The sequence below is a fragment of the Thunnus maccoyii genome, chromosome 18 (assembly GCF_910596095.1).
Source record: "Thunnus maccoyii chromosome 18, fThuMac1.1, whole genome shotgun sequence".
NCBI lineage: Eukaryota > Metazoa > Chordata > Actinopteri > Scombriformes > Scombridae > Thunnus > Thunnus maccoyii.
The window spans coordinates 4437576-4462408 of NC_056550.1; the positions used below are offsets into that span (position 1 = coordinate 4437576).

Sequence of the window (24833 nt, forward strand, 5' to 3'; positions counted from 1 at the left end):
TGTATTTCATGTTGCCTAAAACGAAAACGGTTATGATACAGAAAACAGGCATGTACAGAGCCATGGTCAGGTGGAATTCATTGCCGGTAATGTTGTTAAAACAGTATCTCCAAACATTTCAGGAACCAAAATTGAATTGTCTGTGTGTAAACTAGGGGAAAATATTGTAAGAAATAAAATGTAGACCTGGGTGAAAGTAGAAATCACCTGTATGCAGAGAATGAGTAATGTATTTTCATACATTTCTTGGACTTAAATGTGTGAAAACGCAGGATAGATAAATATGTAATTTAAGAGTGTCATCAGACAATGATTTATGTTTAGTAATATGTGTGAAGAAAGAAAGTCCAGTTTGCTATGAATTATTTGAATTGTGATTGGATTATAATTTGTGTTTGGCTTGATGTCCCGTTGAGGAACTGACAATTTAGTTTCTCTTCTGTATGTACTTAATTTTTAATTCAATGAGATAAGCTGGTTTGTTTGTGTTTATGTGTTTTATGTGTTTGTGTTATGATTGTATGTGTGGTGGGCCCCAGGAAGAATAGCCTGGAGTTCACTAGCTGTGCTGGTGCTAATGCAGTTCCTCATAAAGAAAGAAAAGAAATGATCGCTTCATCATGACAGCTGCTGGGTTTAACTGCAGCCAGAGATTGTGTTGTTGTCCGTAGCGCACACACACACACACACACACACACACACACACACACACACACACACACACACACACACACACACACACACACAACCATGCTGAGCTTATTGACCACGCCCCTCTCATGAATAATTCATCACCTCCCGTCGACCGGAGGAGACTCGTGCCACCGGAGCTCTTCAGACGTCAGCTCGTGCTCACCGGAGGAAGGAGAATAATGGTCATACTTTCGCCATCCGTCTATTGATAAGGAGATACAAATATCCGGTAATGAATGGGGAAATGGGAAGAGTGGGAATCGCCCTCACGCTCAACGTCGTTGTTTTTCTACCGGGTATTTACAGAGGAGCACACACACCGAGGGCTTGATATTAACCCGACCGTGACCGACCCATTATCTGCCGGTCTGACGTTATTCGTACGGCCGGAGATTTGAAGGAAAACAAACACCCAAGGTAGGTTTCTTGTTTTCCTCTTGTACGTGTGTAAGTGTGTGTTTGTGCGTGTGAGCGAGGGTAAGATGATGCGTGTGTGTGTTTGTGTGTGTTTGTGTGTGTGTGTGTGTGTGTGTGTGTGTGTGTGTGTGTGTGTGTATGTGTGCGTGCGTGCGTGTGTATGCGTGTGTGAGTGAGGCTCACATTTCTTACCACCACAGCCCTAATATTCAAGATATTTGATAGATAATATTCAATAATAATATTAAAATAATATATTTTGGCTTATTATTATTATTATTAGTAGTAGTAGTAATAGTAGTAGTGTTGACGTTGTTGTTTTTGTAATTATTATTATTATTATTATTATTATTATTATTATTATTATTATTATTATCATTATCATTATTATTATTATTGATGTTGTTCTTATTATTGCTATTATTATTATTAGTAGTAGTAATAGTATTTATTAATCATAATAATTCTACATTCTTGCAGTCATCATAATGTGGTCCCTGTTTAATTGTTGGGACCTTATAATAACTTCAAAGATAGACTCACCACAGCAGTTCTGAGTTGCTGAAGAAATATAAAGCTGAAAGTCATTTTAATATTTTGTATAAATCAACCTGCAGTTTACACACAGTTTTTTATTGAGCAGCAGCAGAAAATAATGATACTAGATGGATTAAAGTAAAAGGAGCGTACACACAGGCTGGAACAGATAACCCGTCAAGAGGAACTGTATTTGTGTGTAGAGGAGGGAAAAGGGTTTTACTTTTCCCGCCCTTCTCTAACTGTCTCCCATTCTCATTTCTACCCTGTTTTCTCTTACATTTTGGTCACATTTCAAATTGTCGTTGCTTGTACTGGGCCGGACGTTTGTTTGAGCCAGCTGGTGGTTAACAGTTGTTTTGGCAGGAAGCAGAAATCCTTTGTGTGGAAATGAGGGGATTATCTCTCACAACATTATGTCCATTATTAATCTATATCAATCTGCTGGCTCTGAGTGTGTTCCTGTAAGCACTGGAGGTGGAGATGATTCACTTTATAAGATCAGATCACTCAGTTAGATTTGTCCATGTATCTATATCACCCACTAGCCGACCTATCTATTTATCTATCTACCTATCTGTCTAATATTCCCATCTATAAAATAGCAGAGAGTCATGTACATACCATGAACACTATTTTTTTCACTGTTTTCACTGTTTTATTTCCGATTTTTGAGGGCACTGTAATTTGTGGATACATTTACATACTCAGTATTTGTGTTTCGAGTGATTTTCTGACACAGCTGACAATATGTAAGGATATCTGTCTATCCATCTACAGAATGTATTGTCCAGATACCCATGAGCAAGTATGAGTATGTTGTTTTTTCTCCTTGAACATGTTTATTTCAGAAATAGATCATTCTGGTCAAGTTGTTTTTTTGTCATATTTCGTCTCCTCACAGCCTCTCTCTGGCTTCTTTCCCTAGACAGTGACGATGCAGATGGGTGTAATCCCATGTTAATCTGCCTAACCCTGTAGTACATAGTCTGGGTTTAACACTACTCTGATTAAACGCCCTCCCACCATGTCAGTCATTAGTTTAATTAGATCACTCGCACAGCATCACTAGTGCTAATTAAAGGACTTTGTTAAGTGCCATGCCATTGTATTGTGGTGATGAATTTTTTTTGCTAGTTTTTTAACACTCTCCACAAATTCAGTATTGATCCCAACATTTAATACATGCATCTGCCAATTAAATGTATTCTTAAATAAATCTTCCCAACCTGTCTTGCTGATACTGTCGCATATTAAACCCAGTGTGCTAACAACAATAACAATAAATGATAGGATGTTTATCACAAAATAGTGTGATAACTAATATAAAATAATACATACAGTAGCCTTAGCATGCAGTGCCTGTGCGTGAGCACTGTTCATCACTCTGACTTCCTGTGGGAAGAAGCTGTCTCGGAAATGGGCAGCGTATGATTTAATGCTCCGGTATTATTTTCCAGATGGCGAGAGTGAGAATAGTGTGTAGGCTGCCTGACTGGTGTCCTTGATCAGCTTTTCAGCTTTCCATATTGCAGTGGCTAATGTACCTATGATGGAGTTGTGTGTGCCAGTAATTTTTGAGGCTGTCCTTCAGCAGTTTGCAGTCCTAAGCGGTCCAGCTGCCATGCAGGAGTGTAATGCACCCTATCAGGATGCTCCCAGTGTGGCAAGTGATAAAGGTTCTAGGCATAAGTGGAAATATTATACTGCCTCACTACATAAAGAAAAGCAGAGGTGCCAGTCCAGTGTTAACATAACTGTGCTTTCAATTTCAACTTCATGCATTCCTCCAGATGTGGAAAAACAAAACAATTATCTAAGTATGACATACAACAGTTGTAATACATTATATTATGCATGAGATAATGTTTGCTGTCAAGTCTCCACCTCAGACCTATTTCTGATTAGAAACTGAAAGCCAGTTTCCATTTTGGATCCGGTTCATGGTCGGCAAAATGCCCGGATTGATCAGCTCCAATGCTAACAAATCTTATATCGAACCTTTCATCTCTCCTCACACTTTTTTTGTTGCAAAGAGCAATGACTTGTAGGTAGCAACTTCTCATATGTAGCCAACGTTCACTGTCGCTAGTTAAAATGACATCACCGGTGGCAAATTAGATGTTGCTGTAGGTAATTAACATTAACGTCCAACTAAAATAAAAAAGTTTGTCTTTTCTTTTGTTAATGTGCTCTCCACAGCTGGTGTCTATATTCACTGGTGATGTCATATGACTTGAAGAGTCTCCCATCTAAACTTCAGTTCACACCAGTATTTGTGAAGTACAGTAGGCTACAGCTATTTTGGCTTCATAACTGACACTGAATGTGTCAGTTATGAAGATTAATTTGGCTGCCACTAAAAATGCAGTGTTTCTGTCTCTCAGCCAACAAAATGTGATTGGACATCTTTGAGTTTTAGTTATTTTAGCCTTTAGTTACTTTCAAATGTTGAAAGGTAAACCTTATAAGATTTGATAAGTGCATTCAATACTGGATTCAAATGCTACCAAACACCATCCCTATTCCTGTTCATCTTTTGTTTTGAATAACTAAAGTAACTATTCACTCTCTCGCAGTCAGAATGGCCACTGGTGAGAGCTGAGTAGAGCCAACTGTGCCCAGTGACAGACAGGGAAATAAAAAGTCTCTGACTTTATACTCCGACCAACCCACCAAAATCCTCTTGAGATACACCACCACAAAGAGTTTTTGAAATCCAGTATGCAGGAATTACCTGACTTACTCTTCTACACAAAACACACTGCAGGCGCTGCTCATTGTTTCTAAATACTCCAACAAAAACATATGGAAGATATTATCTTTATATTTATGTTTTGGCATGACCTTGGTTTGGGCGTAAAGAATCTGAACCCGAATCACAGTGAGAGAACATCACTCACTTTATGGCAGAGGGATCTGCAGCAAATGGCAATCAGGAACCAAACAGACTGACAGGCATGTGATTCCAAGGGGTAAAAAACATGTCCAGAAAATGTCCAGGTAACACACAGTATACTGTAAGGAGACAGTGGTATGAGGGGCCTATCAGAGCATTTCAACTAGTGGATGCACATATCCTGATAGGATGGTAGGACCCATCCATAGAGGGTCTAAAACCCACTTTGGGTTGCAACACAGTTTAAGAGCTGATTTACATTAAAATTGTAGAACGACATTAGAAATAGAAACTTCTGTACAACGTTCTCTAATGATGTACATGATGTGTATGATACTTTCATGTGTGTGTGTTTTTTCTTTCATTGGACAGCCTAAGTTGTGTAGTGGCTGATTGGGAAAGCTCCCAGTACTCTCAGTTAGCCCCTTACATTGCTGGACACACTGCAAAAAATATAGAGGACAGGCGGCCGCACATACCCTACAACACCCAACAGCTGACAGCGCTGACAACATGTCTGTATGTGCAGGCATCCAGTGTAGTACAAAGACAGATACGTGTTCATCTGCTGTCCATGTCTGTTTTTAGACTAAATCCAACATAATACATAATGTAATACATTTAGGAGCTGCAACGATTAGTTGATTAATCAATTGTCCAAATTATCTGATTCCAGCTTCTGAAATGTGAATATTTTTAATCATAGTCTTTAGTCTAAGACAGTAACCTGAATATCTTTAGGTTGTGGAATGTTGGTCTGAGGACACATTTGGCTTCGGGAAACAATCATGATAGTCATTTTTCACCATTAATTGATAGATTAATCGATAATGAAAATAATCATTAGTTGCAGCCCTACAACCATATATCATTCTAGAGAAATCTCCACTCACAGGGTTTCATTTAGCTTACTCATGTCTCCACACAGAAGATGTTGCTGGTCAGTGAAGTCCTCTAATTCTAAACAGTTTCCACTGGCAGCCACTTGGGGCCGCCAGCGTAAAGTCGCCTCAAGAGGCTTTAAATGACTTGAGAGTGTAAAAGTGAAAAAAGTTTACCACGTGAAGAAAGGGTAGAAGGTGAGCATATCAGTTGGCCCTTTGTTTATCTAAAGGAAGTTTTTTTGAGGCTACATGCGCACACACACGCTCCCTTCCTGTATGTGGGCAAGCTGAGGGAGTCCTGAGCAATTGCAGGAAGTCAGGATTTGCTTCTCTGGGGGAGAGAGATAAGAGTCTGGTAGAGTGTTTGTGTGCATGTGTGTATGTGTGTGTTTGTGTGCGTGCATGAGTCTGTGTGAGTTTAGCTGAAGGCAAGGGTTTCTCTGCTATCGCTAATAACAAACACACGTATAGACACACAACCAAAGCCCAGTCAGACAAACCGGTCCTGTATGTGTGCTCTGGGTTTAGTGTGTGTTGGTGTGTTTGCAGATAAGTTGTGTGAATGATACTGGCGACTTCCTCCGCTCATAGCAAGCGGCAACTCTTTGTGTAGTTGTTAAAAGGGGAAATCCCTCTGAGGTGTTGAGGGAAAGGTTGCAGTCTGTCAGCGTAAAAGCCAGGTTGGCCTACAGGAGAAGCAGAGCGGACAACATATCCCAGCATTCCTTGAACCCCCATGAGGAACTAGCGAATTTGCTGGAGAAGTAGATGTCTGCTCTGCTGCACCAATAAACACACACACACACACACACACAAAGATCTTATCTGGGAACAGGTAGAATCATTTGAATTGAATTTGCATGCTGTGCAGGTTAAACAACAATTTGAGAACTGTTCGTTTGCATTCACTATGTTTCTCTAAAGACCAGGACACTGTAACTTTAAAAAAGTGCTGAATGTTGGACATCAGAACCACAGCATTAGTTTTAATGCTTGACAGCTAAAAAGAAAGCAGGTCATCAGATTTATTCTTAACCTTTTGAATCATTTTTTGCTTGTTTTTAATGTCCTTCATCTACTGCACAGGTTTATGGCATAGTCACTAGAGCTGCAGCTAATTATTTTCATAATCAATTAATCTTTCATAATCAATCACTTGGTCTATACAACATCAGAAAACTCCATCACAATTTCCCACTGCTCAAGGTGATGTTTTGTCCAACAAACAGTCTAAGAACCAAAGTATTCAATTTACTACTATGTTTAAAAAGAAAAAGCAGCAAATTATCTCATTTAAAAAGCTAGAACCTTCAAATGTTTGGCAGTTTTGCTTGAAAAATGACTTAAACAATTAATGAATATCAACAAAATAGTTTCAGATTAATCTGCATCTAAATTTCTGTTGATCAGCTAATTGTTGCAGCTCTAGTAGTTGCTATATGTCACCCGGATATGCCATATATTGTTTTGTTTTGGGGTTTTTTTGTTGTTGTTGTTTGTTTTTTCAGGACAATTTAGGCTATACATGTAGCCTGTGAGTATTACTCTACATGCTCTGAGTGACCTTTTATGAAAAAAAAAGCAGAGTTGCAGAGACTTATGAAATCTATTCCAAGGAGCATTGAAGCTGTTGCGGGGGCTCATGGTGCACCAACGCCATATTAAGAAACTTAGTGTCGATTTTCTTCTTGCATTTTGTCCTCCATCGGTGAGCTAGATATTGCCTTATACCACAGGAACGAGAAAGGAAAACATAGAACGATGAGGGGTGCAGATTTCTCACCAGAAACAAGACCAGTGGTGAAAGATGTGTACAGATCCTAGAACCGCATTGCCCATCATGCACTTGCTAGTCCTGACAAGTCCATCCATTCCTCTCCTTGGCATTTGGTGAAGATCCGTAACATAGTTCTCATTGGTACCATTTCCTAATAAGCCACCTCTTCATAAACTGTCTGTAATATTTAACTAATGGTTTTAATAATTTACCAGTGTTTGATAGATCAGTTATATTCTGGGTTATGAAGAAGCACTTTTGTCCATGGTCTTTTTCATTGGTAATGAGGCAGTTATAAATGTTAGTAATGCTTTAATAAGTGTTGGATACATTCTTAATAAATTTTGGTTTCGGATTTATAAAAAAAAAAGTAAAGGATTTATTCACCATACAATTCAACCATCATAAAGGGCATCTTATTAGAAAGCAGTACCTGTTTTTATGAACAGAACATGTGAAATTATTCACTCGTTCACTTTTTACCAGGAATTCTATGTAGGACACCACGACACTACTGTATGAAGAAGGGGGAGCATGGTTTGATATAGTTATATATCTTGAAATGGGATTAATTAATAGCCACAAAAATACTGACGTGCTCACCAACAAATAGGAGAGTCGGTTTGGATCAGTAGCTGGGAAGAGGAGTAAAGAAAAGACTTTATGACGAAGCAAGAATGAAGACATTTACAGTAATCATGACTCATAATTCACAGACATGTTGTTCATTCTAGTTTTGCAATTGCCACATGGTATCCAGATCGCTGGATGCTAACAGCACAAGCACACATCACTATTGTTCACATCACACTGAAACCGCACACACGTCCAGAAACAGTCACATGACTCACTAGAACAGAGATATTACTGAGAACCAGAGAAGCTCCCACTGACCATCCAGAAAAAGTCATATTGATGAGGTCAGCATCAGGCTGTAGTCTGGAGTTTAGAAGGTCATAAGGCCTAGCAGCCCCTCCCATCCCCACATAGTTTTAAAGAGACCAAAAAAATCTGTAAAACCTGCCACTTTGGGTATTTTTCCATGCTCAATTAACCTAAATGCCCTACTATATCTTTTGAAAACTTTTTTATTCATTTAAAAATAATTGGATGTTCCAGAGTTTCTCTAGGTGATGGTCGGAAAGCTGATTTAGATGAGTTTATATATTTTCTAATTTTTCCTCATTTAAACAATGTCCTTTATTCCCTTTCTTACATATTTATCTCTGTTTAGATTGTGGACTTTCTGTGTTATGAGTTAATGAATATAGCTGTGAGAACTGCATAAAATTTTCTTGAGGAGTAAAGGACTAAAAAGGAATAAAAAGTATGAATTTAAAAAGCCAGGAATCATCACTAAAGTCACCAGGATTCATCCTCTGGAGACTATGAATAGATAAACTGTACAAACTTTCATGGCAATCCATTTACTCATTAAAATGCTTGTTTCAAACTAACTTTGTTTAGTGCACATCATAGTGATCAGGATCTACTGCAACACAAAATAAAATGTTTTTGGTGGGGACATAAAAATTATTTTTAATTATTTAGTTATTAATCAATTATCAAACCAAAATGTTTACATTAATTTATGAATAATCTAAAGCCTCCACTGTTTTTACTATTGGAATAGCACATTTTTCCATGTAATGTTTGCAGTAATGTGTAAGAGGATATATTTAGTAATAAACGTTATTAGAAGTCACAGATTTACTGTTTTAAGTAGTAAAAATAAATTAATTGAATAGATGTTTAGATAATTTATATATAATAACAATTATAGCTTATGTATATGTCATGTCAGATGGTAATATTAAAACCAGTGTGGGGCAGTATTTGGGTCGTCCATCTGTGCTGTCTATGCGTGTGTTGTTGCGTAAATAAAGTGGGGCAACTTTTGAATGTGCAACCAGGCATGGTAGCTAATGTTTGGATGATGACGTGGCTTATTTACTTCTGAATGAAATAGATAAATAAAGGTCAACAGAGAACTTCCAACATGCCTGCTGTACCTAAACTTTATCTCCTGCTTGACAGATGTGTGAACAATATGGTAACACTTTGTTTTAGGAGCAGCTGTCAGAGAGTGTAAAAGGAAAACGGTGTAATTTGATGATGTAAAGGTTTCGTTGTTAGCATCAACAGGAGTTAGCCAAATCTCCTGCACTGTATCTTTTATGTTGCTATTAAATTTGGACAAATATCTTCTGTGTTCATGTGTTCAAGACAAAAAGTTAGAGGAGGTCAGATGGGGCAGTAACTGATGACAGATGGTGTATGTGTCCGTATGTGTGTGAAAGAGATACGGTAGAGAGATAAGTGTGGTGTTTGCATGTCCCTCTCTCTCTCTTTCACACACACACAGACACTCGCATGAATGAGCTTCTCACCATGTAAATGCTGAGTCATATTTACTGGCTGCAGACTCCCATGTGTGACTCAGACCAGTTTCTTTATTTTCCCACTTCTCTCTGTAATTTCATTATCTATTGATTTCTGTGTTTGTCGTCATAAATCGTCAGTACTTGTGGTGTTCTATTACACTCGCATTATGTGCTTTATAGGAGAAACTTGAAACTTGCCTCATTATGAGCTTGTTTTTTATTTTTAAAGCTGCACTCATTATTATTTCATATTAACAATGGATTAATTGATTATGGATAATGTGAAAGGTATTAGTGACAAACCCACAAAGACTCATCACCAAACTCTCTCAGCTCTGTGGCCTCATATAGCATCTTTTAGCTCATTGTTTCGGTTTGTGGCCCACAACTTACATGTTTTGGTTCTGTCTCATCAGTGTTGTTTTTCCGAATGCAGAAGGCAGGTGTTTTAAACAGACTTAGTACTGATTAACTAAGTTAGCGGCTAGCTGGTAGACATAGTGCAGCATTTAGCAATTAAAGAACTAGATATTTTTCTCAGTAGTTGGTTGAGACAACAACAGACCCAAAAAGAGAGTGAATGTTGGACTTCAGGTGGACCAAAACATGATTTCAAATAAATGATAATGTTGCTCTGTGTCTGATGATAGGCACTTGTGCTAACATAATAGCCATAAATAGCAATAAATACTTAATATGCTGATAATGTGTCTAAAATGTTGTGCACAGATTGTTCTACTGACCCCAAGTGGCCAAAATTAGCTATTGCTGATTATTTTTTAAAAAGCATTTATTTTGTATTTATATAACTTTAAAAACAACTGTCTGAAAAAAAATGCAAATACAAAAGTGAGAATCTGGTTCAAAAATTTTTGAATGAAACTTCAGAATATCGATTGAATTCATCGTTATATATTTTCATATTATTTATTTAGCTTTCATGTCGTTCTGTCTCTCTCTCAGCCAGACACAAAGGAGTCTTGCTCTATTTTTCCAGCCACTGTCTAATTTGTCGACAGTGCATTTACATAAAAAGGCAACATTTTTCTTTTCTGGACACATGTACTGTCACAATAATGTATGTGCTGCTGTTCACTCATGCGTGTGTGTGCGTGTGTGTATGTGTGTGTGTCTGGATGCAGCCTTGGTTTTTAGACTCAATCCCATCATTCCTGCTCGCTTGTCACCGAGGATTAGCACACTGACACACATTGCGCACACATGCCCGGCTAAGCTAGCCACTGCTGCTTGCAAGTCTTATCTAGGAACAAGATGACATCTAGCTGCTGCAACTAGGAGCTTTTGTGGGGTAGTTTCTCAGACAGGGATTAAGCTTATTCCTAGACAAGCCATGCAAATAGTTGTGGTTTTGTTTTCCCAGGTTTTGAGATATGCTGTTGAGACCGGTTTTACTGAGGATGAATATTTGTTCTTTTAAATGACTGTTGACACAATGTATTTATTCAAGAATTAGTTTTAAGATAGATATATTGACAGCAGTGTTTTATCTGACCGGTCAGTCAGGACACTTTTCTATCCTTTCGCCTCCCTCTCATAAACACACACATACAAACACATAGGCATCTCTGCATAGTATGGTTTGTCCTTGTGGAGTCACCTCTCTTCTTTTCTCTCCATACTCGCTCTGCACCTGGTGATAGAGTTTTCAAAACACCTGATCTACTCTCCTGTGGACACACACACACAAACTCTCCCCCGAGAGAAAATGTAGTGAACAATGGTAAGAGAGAGTCAGAGAATATGATGTATGTCTCTCTCTCACATTCTCACATTGTAATGATGATGTACTGTGGGGCTCATCAATCATCTACCGATATGTTTACTGTATGTGTCTTTGTCCATGCCTGCATTTGTAGGGATTGTTTGAATTGAAAGCCGAACTAAAATTTGAATTCTCCTCAATTATGATACTGCAACTATTGTTCAAAATAGTTGGACATATTTGTGGAAACAGTGTCAAGGCCTCTGCGTAGGCGTCTATATAAGTTGACAAATTTCCTCATTCAGAGGTGGTGGACTGGGTGGATGGGTTATGCCAAACTGTTCCAACCACGAGTGGTAATAACATTTCCAACCGCAAGTCAGGACAGTTTTGAAAAAACTTAAACTACAATCATCTGCTAACCTTAACGCTGTGGTTTTTATTGTTGCCATGGTGACAAATATCAACTAACTTTAAGGAAGTACTAACTTTAACCCACACCACATGTTTCTCTAACCTTAACCACAGTGTTGTCACGTCATAAAAAAAACATTAATTTTTAACAGTGACTTGTAACGGTTTTGGAAAGCACAGACATATGATGTCGTGCTGATTTTGGTCGACAGGGGCGCCAGACTAGAAAACAGTCATGTGTCGTTCTGGAGTGCATGGTCAAACAATGTATTTGGTTATTAAATATAGAAGAGTTGTTGTGTTTTTCCCATGGCAGCAGTTGTAAAGTAAAGACACGTGTTGTCAACTTCTATGCGCTATTAACTGGCAAATGTTATACCATACATTAATTCTACCAACGTTGATATAGGGCTTTATTTGCCCCGTTTTCTACAAATCTACTGTTACTGGTTTAAGTGGTCCATCCCTTTACAACATTTAAGATTTGGAAGGACCCATTATGCTTTTAGCTAGCATGTTAGGCCAGCTAACTAGGTGTTGATGAAGTCATGCTTTGTCCCAATCCCATACTTCATACTAGTTTACAATATGTGCTATAGGGCTACTAACCATTTAGCAGATAGTATACAAAAACAGAGTAATATGTTTGTTATCAGACGTCAATCAAACTATGACTAATACTGGCCAATTAAACTTTACAAGGACAAAGCAGAATGTTTTGTAAAGACTGAATTATTTTTTTTTGGTTTGTTTTCTCTGATCTTTCTGGCTTTGCTTCACCATCATTCACAATTAATTCTAATGTTTTTCAGCTATGAGCAGCGCTTCCATTTTCTTTGTGTATTGCATTGTGGGACAATTTTGTCCATCAAAGGCACACTCAAAAATGTGTGTTTTCATTAGCTGTTTTGATTATAATTAATTTGTCACTTTTATAATGTGAACACACTTCATACTCATATTACACGAAGAATTAGGAGAAGAAGTATAGAATTGGAACTCATATGTCTGATTATTTGTCTTACATGTATCATCTATTATCGGATGCCACATTGCCTTTACTACTTCAAATCTTCAGAGTAAGTCATGAAAATTTTCTCTAGCCATTCAGCAACATAGCCAACACATAGAGAAAGTACATTTTCAGGACCTTTTTCTTTTTTCATTATTTTGTTTTGAAAGCACTGTGGGGGTTATTTATTTTCTCAAATGTTCTACGGAGGATACTGAGACAGGAAATAAGCAACAAAGATGTTGCTGTAATCACTGGTGGTCAACAGAGGGACAGAGGTCAGTGGTTACTTAATGCTGCTTAAAATGTGAACGCCTGCTGTGTTTTCAATGACAGTCTTAACCCTGATATACAGTACATAGAGACACACAGATAAACAGATACACATTCAGGTCACACTCTTTGAATACGCACAAACACACACGCAAGCCACTCCGTATCTTAAACTCACTCTCTCTCACACAGTTAAACAGACACAAAAAGATTTTCTCTCAACATTTCTCTCAGTATTTTTTGTGTGTATGTAGAGGAATAGTAATTTTCTGCTCTGATGGGTGACTCTGCCAGTGAGTAATTGACTTAATTAGAGAGAAAGAGAGAGAAACTGACAGAGACGGAGAGGTGAGGTTTTGAATTAAATTTTCAGCTTTTCTCTATTTTCTTTTTGCACCGCGATCAGGGGCTTAGATCAGGTCTGGAGGGATGTGAAGGAATAGTTGTACATTTTACATTAAAATGAAGATTCAGATTTGGGAAAACTTTCTAAATCTGAATTCTCAAAATCTTAAATATATCTAAAAGCAAGAGATATAATTGTACATATAGTGTGTGTATACATATATACAGACATTTGCTTCTGTCTTTCTTGACTAACAATAGTAATCATGGAGACTTAACCTCACCTTAACCATAACCACGACATCCTTAACCCCCTAACCCTAAAAATTAACGGTTTACCCAAGCAAAACAATTTTTTGTCCCTAAATAGAGGTAAGTCCCCATAACGTGACTGTGTGACCAGATGATTGTCCTCATAATATAATTAATGCAAGTACACACACACAAACACACACTCTGGTAATCTCGGTTTGACCACCTTTATGATCTTCTTAAAGACAAATGGATTTGCTATCTTCTTTGACTTAATCCATGACTCCGTAGTGAAGAGTTAACTAATCCAAATTTACGATGTGTTTCAAAAAAGGACTTTTTAAGCCAGGGTTAAACGGAGTCGTCAGCTCTTTGCAGATTTTTTTTTTTTTTTTTTATCATATTGCACATACAGCTACTGTATGTTATTCTTCATCTGTGAGGATGTTCAAACTTGTATAAATATTCTCTTGTCATGCTTGTCGTGTTCAACACACCAAATGCAAACTTTAGCTAACGCACTAAATGTAACTTTTAGCTAATATACCAAATGTAGCTGTCAGCTAACACACCAAATGTAATCTTTACATTTGGTAAAAACACAAAACACAAAATTATTTTATAACAAACAGGCTGTCATTGCCTTGTCCACAAGTTTGCATTTATTCCACTAATAGAATCAAGTATTCCTCACCTTACACATGAAAAAAATAACTGGCAGCCATGGGATTGGCTCTTGGCTGTTACCAGACAAACAACATTGTAATAACATTATATAAATTACTGTGTGAAAAACTGACTCTGTGAACACTATTAAATCTGGATAAATAAAGTTAAATGAAAAAAAAGGCAGCTGAAGTGTCTCGACTGTCTTCAGTATGTGGATCATATTGAGTCAATGCTCTCTCAAGCAGTTTTGTTTGGAGTTCAGACTGGTTCTATTTGGAAGCCTTATCATAAATTGATAGTGAGGGCTCTGCAGATGTCAGGAACGCAAAAGAAAAAGTCTTGCTCTTTTTCTGAAATTATTCTATGAACTTAAATATGCAGTTTGTAAGATTTAGTGGCATTCAGCAGTGAGGTTGCAGATTGCAACAAACTGAGTACCCTTCCCCTTTCCCCTTCCAAGCGAGAACCTACAGTGGTCGCAAAACTCATGAAAAATGCAAAAGGCCCTCTCTAGAGCCAGTATTGGGTTTATCGGTTCTGGGCAACTGTAGAAACAACATGACAGGCTCCATGGAAGAGGACCTGCTCCCTATGTAGATATAAAGGGCTCATTCTAAGCACAACGGTTCTTATTTTCATGTGATTATACACTAATTAAAACATACTGATAAATATTATATTCCATGTCTGCCAAGTCCGTTCCACTAGATGCCACTAAATTCTACACACTGCACCTTTAACTAGGACTAAATGATACTATTGGAAACATGACAAAATACCCAGTTGACAGTTTGTCAGTGTTTGAAAATGCACATAAATCAAAGTATTAATGTGTGCGTGTGTGTGTGTGTGTGTGTATGTGTGTGCGCGCGTGTGTATGTTGACATCTCAGTGTGTGAATGAGAAACAAGGAAATGACTGTCTGTACTATTTTAATCTACCATCTGTTCGCTGCTCTGACTCTGATCATTTCATTCTCAGCACATACACAAACGCATATTTCTTCTCAAATTTAAATCAGCTTTATCATATGACAAGGAAGGGTGTGGATAGAACAGCACAGAACATCACTTACAGAGAGATACTTTCACATTAAAATTACTCGCTGCATTAGTGTGTGTGTGTGTTTGTGTGTGTGTGCAATGTACTGTCTAACCGAAACTGTTTTATGACTTAATCAAAAGATTTGAGCCAGAGTTTAAGTTGTGGATTTAATCAACGTGACAGGCCCTTCTGTACATATTCTGAGTGCTTCTATTGCTAAATTGAAGATGTAGTTAGCGGTGTGTAAAAGCTTTTCCTGTAAGAGTCACATTGGATCTGTTTTGCTCTGAGATCCATGGAAACTCTTCGCTTTTCTAACTGAATCACCTTTTGGTTGCTGTCCTTAAACAACTCACACATAGACACACATACACACACACCAGCATACACCAGCGGGCGAACAGGGTTATATTCTAATACGTATCCTCAATAATGGATCGCTTAGCAACGGCAGATGGTTGCCTGGCAACAATATTACCAGCCAAAGAGTTGGGTGTGTTCCAAAGTCACGCTGTAGTAAAAGAAGAGAGAGACATTGTGTGTGTGTGTGTGTGTATGTGTATGTGCATGTGTGTGTAATAATTCTACTGCCAGTCAGACAAATGTGATATTGAGAGTTAGCTATTTAACTACACCATCATAAAGTATCTATTTAAAACAAGCATAGTCTCACACACTATAAACAGACAGTAAGAACCAGTGTGTAGATTATTCTTTCATCCAGGTATGTGGGTTGAATTCAAACTTTTAATAATCACTAAAGGCCTAGTCAAAAAAAACACATATCTTACCAGGAGATTTCATAATGGGATTTTTATTTCTGGAACCAGTGGCACCTGAAATAGTTCCTCCACTTTGTAACTCTATGATGTAGTTCACATGTCACACATGATATTTCCTCCATATGGGTGTGACTAGGATAGCTAGACAATCCTAGTGCCCCTGCAGTAGAGAAAGAACAGTGTAGTCCAATGAGCTAAACACTATGCAGGAAATTATATTTTCTAATGGTTGACTCTCTCTCTTTCTTTTTCTCCCTCTCTCCAGGAGGTGTTGACAGGAAGTGTTTGTGTGTGTGACCTGTCGTCGTGAGCAATCATGTTCCGAAATAGCCTGAAGATGCTGCTGGGAAGCAAAGGCCGCAAGAACAAGAACAGTGGTCAGTGTCACTATGTGTCATTATCTTGTGTGTACCCTATCATCTTGTGTTATGTTTGTAAGGTATGCCACTAGTCTGATTGTACAAATACAGTCATGTCTGAAGCTTCATGTATGTTAATTCTATGTAGTACACATATTACACGTGTATGTCTTTTCATTATCAGGCAGGGTCATAAAGTGTGGAATAGCTTTTTTCATATTTAGACACACACAGTGGAAACATATCTTTGTTTTGTTGTCTTGCACCAGGTGGCAGTAGCATTGATTCAGACGGGTCAGAGGTCAGGATGATGGAGGGATTCACTCGTTCACTCCCCTCCTCTCCCCTTCTCAACCTTCGTCTGGGCAAAAGGACAACAGGTAGGACTGACTAACTATCATATATTTATCTGTCTATCCATCCGTCTATCTTACATCAGAGGACATTCACCGTGCTGCGCTCTCATACGGTATCATAGCAATCTGTCGTAATTCAAATACAGGAATACACATTCACACAACACAAACAAGACAACATACACTCATCACACTGAGGGAGAAACAGATGGCAATCTCCAGTGGAACAGTGGGTAGCTACGTGGCTGACATTCTCAAAACAAACATGGCCGTGTGCCAGTGCCGCACCATATTCTCTGACTGTAGAAAAGTCGGACCACAGACGTCATAGGCGGAACCTGAACATTTGTTGCTCTGTTAGCTGCAGTGTCTGTAATCACATTCAGATGATCACAGAATATGTTGTTAAAGGCTGACATTAGCATGGCATTATGGCAAATTGCAACACGAAGGACTCAAAGGGAAAAGAAAAAGTAGTGTCGTGTGGCAAAAAAAGTTGCGTCTGGTTAACTTTTGCCACAACACAATCAAATACATGAAAGCGCACATTCCTGATAGATTACATTGTAACCTGAACTGCGTACTTTTGTAGTGTTTGTCTAAATATAGGATAATACTATTGTCACTGTGCTAACTCAAGAGTTGGAAAATGCTGTTTCATAGTATTAATAATGACTGCGTGGATTGCATGGATCTGTTACTCATACTGGACTTCATGGGTCATGACTGTATGTAAACAGTTTTAAATGACTCATTATAAGAGTAAGCAGCAAACCTCCCTGACTTTACTCTGACTCACTGGTGAAACAAACCTTTTTTTTAATACTTAATTGACAACAGCTTAACATAAATACATTTCAAGTTGGGAACATATACAAACACTATACATTACATAACACCATTGTGTGAGCAAACACTGCATGTAAATCTAAGACAGACATGAGAGAAAACTCAAACAAGCAAAAAATAGAAAAACAAAACAAAATAAAAGCCCAACACAAATATAAAGGGGGTAGTACATTGAAACAAAACTAACCACAAGAGCTGTGAAACTGTGCTTTGGCACAGCAGTGCTCTGAGCTAAATGCTATTGCCAGCACGCTGATGTTTCACAAGTATAATGCTTACCATCTTAGTTCAGCGTGTTAGCATGCTAACATTTGCTAATTAGCTCTAAACACAAATTACAGCTGAGGCTGATGAGAGTCATTGGTTGCGCAGGTTGGTCATAAACCAAAGTATTAGACAAATTTAAATGTTGACCTGATGATGGCGCCAGCTCTGTAAAAGTTGCAGCTAGGTCAGACCTAACATTTCAACACTTTCAACACAGCTGCATCTAATCTGTAATGTAAAGAGGCTGAAAGGGACGAGAGAATCAAGGTGAAACCATAACCAGCACTAGAATAGTTTCTTTTTTTCTCCCTCTCTGTCTCTCTCACATGCATACGTGCACACGCACACACACACACACACACGCACACGCACATGCACATGCACATACACACGCACACACACACACACACACACACACAGCTGTGACCTGTTACTCTGTGTCTGGCAGTAGAGGGGGTGTTGACCTTTGACCCTTCATTTGATCGTCCCTATGTGCCTCAGTGAGAGAGAAAACACAGAAATGTAACCCAGCCCCCTGCCAACCTCCTCTCCACTCTCCTCTCATCTCCTGCTGTTCCTCCTTTCCTTTCCTCTCCTCTCTTCTCCTCTTCTGTCCTCTCCTCTCCTGCTCCTCACCTCTTCTCGCCTGTCCTCTCCTCCTCTCTCCACTCCTCTCCTGCTGCTCCTCCCCTCTCCTCTCTTCTCCTCTCCTCTCCTCTCCTCTCCTGCTGCTCCTCCTCTGTTCTCTTCTCCTCTCCTGCTGCTCCTCCTCTTCCTCCTCCTCAGGGTTGATTTGACACACTTCTCCTAAACATTACCATGTGGAGTCTCTCTCTGACTCTCTGTCTGTGTCTCTCTACTGCTCACTCTCTGTCAAAACAGAAACATTATCATGAGCCAAGGCAACTTCTTAAAGTCAGTACACCATGCCCACATACACAAACACACACAAGCTCTGATTTCAGTTTATTTCTATTCACTCCTTAACCTCTTCTTTGTGTTTTTGGCCTCCCTCTGCCCTTCCTCATCTTCTTCCTCCTCCCTCATGTCTTTCTCCTCCCTACTGTCGTTTCTGCCTCACAAAGGAAAAACGGAGTAAACAAATATTTACAATATAAATTGTTATGGCATAGAAATCTTTTAATTTCTGAGAAAACTTTTCAACTTTTCAAATCTGCAACAATTACTAAACGGAGCTAAAAAGAAAAAAAAAAAACTGCAATAACTAGCAATGGCTTCAGCATAAGAGCTGGATACTGGACCAAGAATGGCACCCATTCAATCCAATGAGAATTGCTTGGCTGGCGCATATGCCAAAAAAAGGTTTCTAGCCTCCGGGTTTGCTTCCACGTTGTGCGGTCCCCTGAATATGCGCAGTGGTGTTTCCCCCATTCGGCCCATAGACTTAACATTGTGATAATGTCACAAATTTTTAAATTGCTTTTCTCGGTTTAAGGAAATTTTTATGAACATAAAACCTCCATGGATCAAAAATTCATAGTAGAAAGAGTCATAAATGACCTTGCTTGCAGTTTGAGGTGTCCTGTCAACAGTTTTACGGACATCTCTTTAACCACGGTGGTCTACTGCTTTTTGGGCTGCAAGGGGATTTTTCGCAGCAATACTGCGAGAGGCCACTGTGAAAAAATGGCTGCGAGGCTGAGCGGCAGCACGATATCCAGCTCCTATAATACATCCATGTTACTAGCAAGTTGGTGAGATAGCCATGGCTATTCTTTGCTAAAACTAAAGCTAAAATAACTTGTTTAATATGTTTTTGTTTTTTTGTTTTTTACTAAATTTGCTGTTATCTGTAATTGAAGAATATATGTACTTTAATGAAATCACTTCTTGGTAATTCAGTTTGTTGGTCCATGTAACTTTGTGATGCGGAAGCTAAATCAAGTAAACTCCTGCTAATGCTAACTAGCTTAGCAGGTCTCGGTAGCTGCCATCTCAGCTTTTTAGTCTGGTGGAATTCATGCGGTTTCATGAGGTTAAGCTTCTTTAAGTCATATTTAAATGTATTAAATTGGAATTTATTGTATTATATTGATTTCAATATGGATATAAATGGTAGTTAGACCTAGCAAAACAGAGCTACATGTAATCAGCTATTGACTGAAACTATTCAAAAGGAAGTTTTTGTTCTTAAACTTGTTTCAATGATCAAAAAAGCTGAAGGAACACATTTTGTTGGTAGATACTGTGTTTTTCACATGCATTCGGTGAAGATTAACTAAAGGCAGTGCAACAGTGTGCTTTATCTCTATTTTTAGATATCATGTTGGCTCTATGTCAGTAGATTTTTGGGGGTGAAATAATCAGCCTAAAAAAGCATATAATGAAGGAATATAAGCCATCTTTGTGTTAAATAGTTTGCCAAACCCTTTTTCTCAACTTCACTGCTTCAGTTACTGCTCTCTGCCTTTGTTGTTACAGTTGTTGCCCTTTCTCGTTCTCTCTTTTCCTCTTGTCATTTGAAAGGGTTTTCTGTTGATCAAAAATAACTCAGGCTTTCAGAAAGACGAATGACATTTAATCATCCACAGAAACATTCAGCGGATGATTATCTTCTCCTGACTTCAATTTAAACTTCAGCTAAACATCTAAACATCATTTAACTGGTGTTTAATTCAGTCTAACTCTTTGTTTGGTACTTTGCTTTCTACATTTTTCACATTTTCTGGACTAAAGCGGACCTTCCATCTTCACTGTGATTTGTGGTCAGACGCTTTTCTGTTCTTGGAAAAGGAGTTTCACTGTAATTGCAGGATTTCTTAGCTCTGCCGACCTCATCCAAGTCTTCCTTCAGCCTTTCTCTGTCTCTCTGGCTGTGTTTTTGTTCTGTTAGAGGAAAAAAGTCTGAACTGTCTTTCTAAACTTTGCCTGCGCTGCTCGACATGTAACAGATTACTCTCTCCGTTCAGCTCCTCCTGCAGTCCTTCCCTCTCTCTCCTGTGTGTGTGTGTGTGTGTGTGTGTGTTTTTTTCGTTGGAGGAGGGGAGTTTTGATTTGCGGTGCAGTCAGACGAGGGAGGTCGTCTTTCAGACCAGATATGGAGGCTCCGCTGTTGAAAGAAAAAAAATCTTTGAATACTTGGAAACTTTACTTGTTGTGCTTTTGACTAAAGAGGATATCATCTAGGAGATCATTCACTCTTTCCACCTCACACTTCAGTTGTTGTGCTCGCTCTTTGCTTAGTTTTGAGGAGGCTCTACCTGTGAATGAAAAGGATTGCATTTTTTGGGTAAAAGGACAAAAACCAGTGGACCACATCATCCAGATCTGCTGTGAGTTGCAGTCAAGTTTAAAAGTTCTGTTCTTGTGTGTGTGGATTCTGGTTTCACCTCTGAAAGTAACCAAGTATAAACATACGTGGATATTACCACAGTATTCGTAAGTTTTACCATCCTGGTTGTTAACTTAAGACTTTCTGCTTCACAAGACTTCAAACTGGAGTATTTTAAGTGTTTTTTTTTTCCTGGAAAGACTCTCCCTCCTCTTATCTCTTCACTCCTACCTTCTTCATCTTTCTCTCCCTCTCTCCTTTGTGTACTCTGGAGAAGGAGGAGCTCAGGACCAAAGAGAAGAGCACTGAGTAGTGATGTCATCATGTGCATCTAAAGGTTTTTGTCTGTCACCAAGAAATCTTGATGGAGAGGACCAACAGCACAACATCAATCCAACAAACTACACAAATTTAAGTTAAAGAAGCTTGTTCTCATCCATCACAGTAATAAGTTGTTTTCTGTGGCAATAGCAGCCATTTGATTTGTTGACTCCGCCCTCTACATGGAAACACTCTGAACCAATCAAAACCTGGCTTCCAGCTAGCTATGGACTGCACGGCGGCTATTTTGAAAGCATGTGCCCGTTCAAGAGCCAAGTGGTGTCGGCATGAGCGGACCTCCGTCCGTCGCACATGGAGATCGACGAACGGCTGCAGTTGCGGCAGAGATGTCATGGCGGTGGGGGTCGTCAGTCACGCTTCCTCCCTCCTGCGGGGGTTGCTGTTTTACGTCTGCTGCTGTCTGACCCACGAGGAGAACTCTGATCTGTGTCGGGATTGGGTGGATCATCCGGTTGATGGAGAGGAGAGAGGAGGAAGAGGAAGAAGAGAAGAGGAAGGTGAGAGTGAAGCGCTGTCCCTCTGTTTCAACAGGCGGAAAGGTTTCCACCAGGGTCAATATTAATGTCAGTGTTAGGGCCTAATGTACTCTCATATTTATAAATGGGAATGAATCCTATTTTGCGTTGTGTACTTCCATGAAATTTGTTTTGTGAGACTACAAGAAAAAGCTTCTGAAGAAAAAGTCCTGTTCTACCTCCTCATTAGCTTCCGTTGAACTAGCTTTCATTGCTCATGTCATTTCCCATACAGAGCTTCTTTCATCAGTCTTAATAGCTGAAACATGTTCTCCAGGATTTCTGTCCATTATCTAAGCTAATTGGGTATCTACTACACTACTAAAATATTCTATATTAAAGCACTTTCCAAAAGTTAGAGGACTCACAAGTGACAGATTAAGAAAAGAATGGTCCAAATCAATGCAGCAGAGGCCAAAATACCCCGACTTTCAGTCTCAAGTATGGGTCAAACACAAAAAACACTAGATCCTACATTTCCCATAATGCAACACAATGGATAGCATTTTTCAGTAGACCTTCCTTGCCTTTTAAATGCTCCTTTCAAACTCCATCAAGTTTGTCAGGCATATCTATAGTAAAAAAATGTGAGGACGCAAGCTGAAGCTGAGATAACCCTGATGATGTCATCACAAAATTTTGTCCTGTTCAGATATACAACTAGACATATTTTCACCTTTAAATCCCCAATCCAATTTACTTGGCTGCGCTGTTATCAGAAAAAGTTCCATACAACTTCACACTTGACGCTGCACTTCCTTCAGTCCCCAGCAGTACATCCGCCAGGTATGAAGTAAATCAGATGAACGGTTCTCGGGACTGATAGATCTCACACGATCATTGCTCGTAGTTTATCTGGACAACTTTTCGCGCCCTGACTTACAGCAAGCATGTTAGGAAGACACTGTCAGCGAACTGTGTGTGTGTATGGGGGGGTGTTTTATCACTCTGGCTTTAACCCACGTCTCTGCTTTTTGCTAATGGCTGAGTGGGCGTTTCCATTTGAAAAACCCAGAAAGGTGGAGTCATCCTTTAAACCCTAATGTTTTCGCTCAGAGCGGCATGTCAACAGCAGACCAATCTGAGACCGTTTAAGACTGGTGTCTGCCTTCTGTGTGCCACAGATCTCAGGACTGGGTTCACTCTGCATAATGTTTCCTGACTGAAATTCCATTTTTTCATTCATTCACACGGTCACATTTCTTGTGTTTCAGGTTTTTATTAAATTATGTATATGTCATTTGATTCAAATTCAAGAAACCATGGATTTCAAGTTTGTTTATAGTCATGAACTAGCAAGTATGAATACTACACAACACATCACATCCAGCCTGTGGGAATACTTTATTTTCCATTAACTTCCACATTTACATGGTCTAATTTTTGCCGACTGTGATCACCCTATATATCAATGCTTTCACTGCAGTGAATGCATTCAGTTTGTTTCTGCTACCACAGAAATGGTGTCTCCACTAGAGACCACAACACATAAATGAATCCATGATTTGTCTTCACAACACTGCTGGAAAAAACAGAATTAATTTTAATCCCTGAACTTATCTTCAGCTCTCCATTAGAGGGTTAGACCAGCAGCAAAATACTTACTGGCAGCCCACCGGGATAAACAACACAAGTGAAAAGAACATAGTGGCTGTCACTTCTGTGATGTTAATGGCACTTACTGTGTCTTCCCCTGCAGCTTCACGCAGTATTTGCTATGTGAAAATTTCAGGTAGCCACTGTGGCTGTTAAATGATGCGTATAGTACATAGAGTACACATATACTGTATGCGCGTTCATATATCAGTTACACTCAAATATGAATTTAAACCAATAATATCAGGAGCTGACTATCATCAATATCAACAAGCTTTTTAGATAGAAAGTGAATCCCCCCTTTTCATAGTCTGACTTATGTGGCCTTTATGGCAACAAAGGCATGTCTGACTGTCAGGTTGCTTGATGTTAGCTGAGGGTGATTGAAGCGAACTCCATATTTCCAGAGCCATGGATGAAAAAACGGCCTGTCTTGCCTTGCTGAAATTGGCAGCCTTGAGAACAACAATCATTATTTCATGTATTTATCCATCAGCTCACTGCCATAACAAAAAACCCCCACACCTCTTCAAGGCTGAGTGATAACCCTGTGTACATCAAAATGAGATGTAGCAGGTATCAGGTGGCATTGTCCTTGTCTGAAATACTAAATAAATATCTGACAAGTAACAAGTAAAAATCCCATTAATTTTTCCCATAGACAACATTACATTGTGCACAGTTTGAGCACTTCTACAGCTTGGATCAGCATAAAACTCTCCCATTCAAATGATCAGTGCAAAAAATGAACAGCAGCATTGGAAAATATGTGGTTCTTTAGTGAAAAGTAGACGGTATAAGACTGTACATAAAAATTTTGGGGTAGAAGTTAACTAAAGCTCCCAAAGGTGAATTTCAGCAAGAAACAGTCACTGAGCTTAAAGTTCGGTCACATGCATCACTAACGGCAGGCTGAAGTTAAGATTACAGTGTTGAGAAAACTGATTTTACAAGCTGCAGAGTGAAACGGTTTATTTTTCATTTCTGGGACACTTTTGAATGAATTCAGCAACTACTGTTATTAATTTCTCAGAAAGGAAGTTGAAATCATTGAAAACGGTGGTCATATTATAAACCTATGGGATCGTTACATTATCCAGGAGAGTCTGGAGTTTCTGCGTTCAGTAATATTGAGGAGATTGATCGCTGGTG

General features: G+C 38.9%; 1 protein-coding gene across 2 annotated transcripts in view; it reads left to right on the top strand.

Annotated features, from left to right (window-relative positions):
- Positions 1-807: 807 nt before the first annotated feature.
- LOC121884874 (protein TANC2-like) overlaps positions 808-24833 on the top strand; it is a 55474-nt gene continuing 31448 nt past the window's right edge. The window contains exons 1-4 of one of the 2 annotated variants that reach the window (XM_042393952.1): positions 808-875; positions 1000-1110; positions 16371-16482; positions 16734-16844. In XM_042393952.1, coding sequence (XP_042249886.1) covers positions 16422-16482; positions 16734-16844 — 172 coding nt within the window. In that variant the 5' untranslated portion in view covers positions 808-875; positions 1000-1110; positions 16371-16421. Of the gene's footprint in view, positions 1111-16370; positions 16483-16733; positions 16845-24833 lie in introns of both variants that reach the window. The other variant, XM_042393951.1, reaches the window with a different exon arrangement.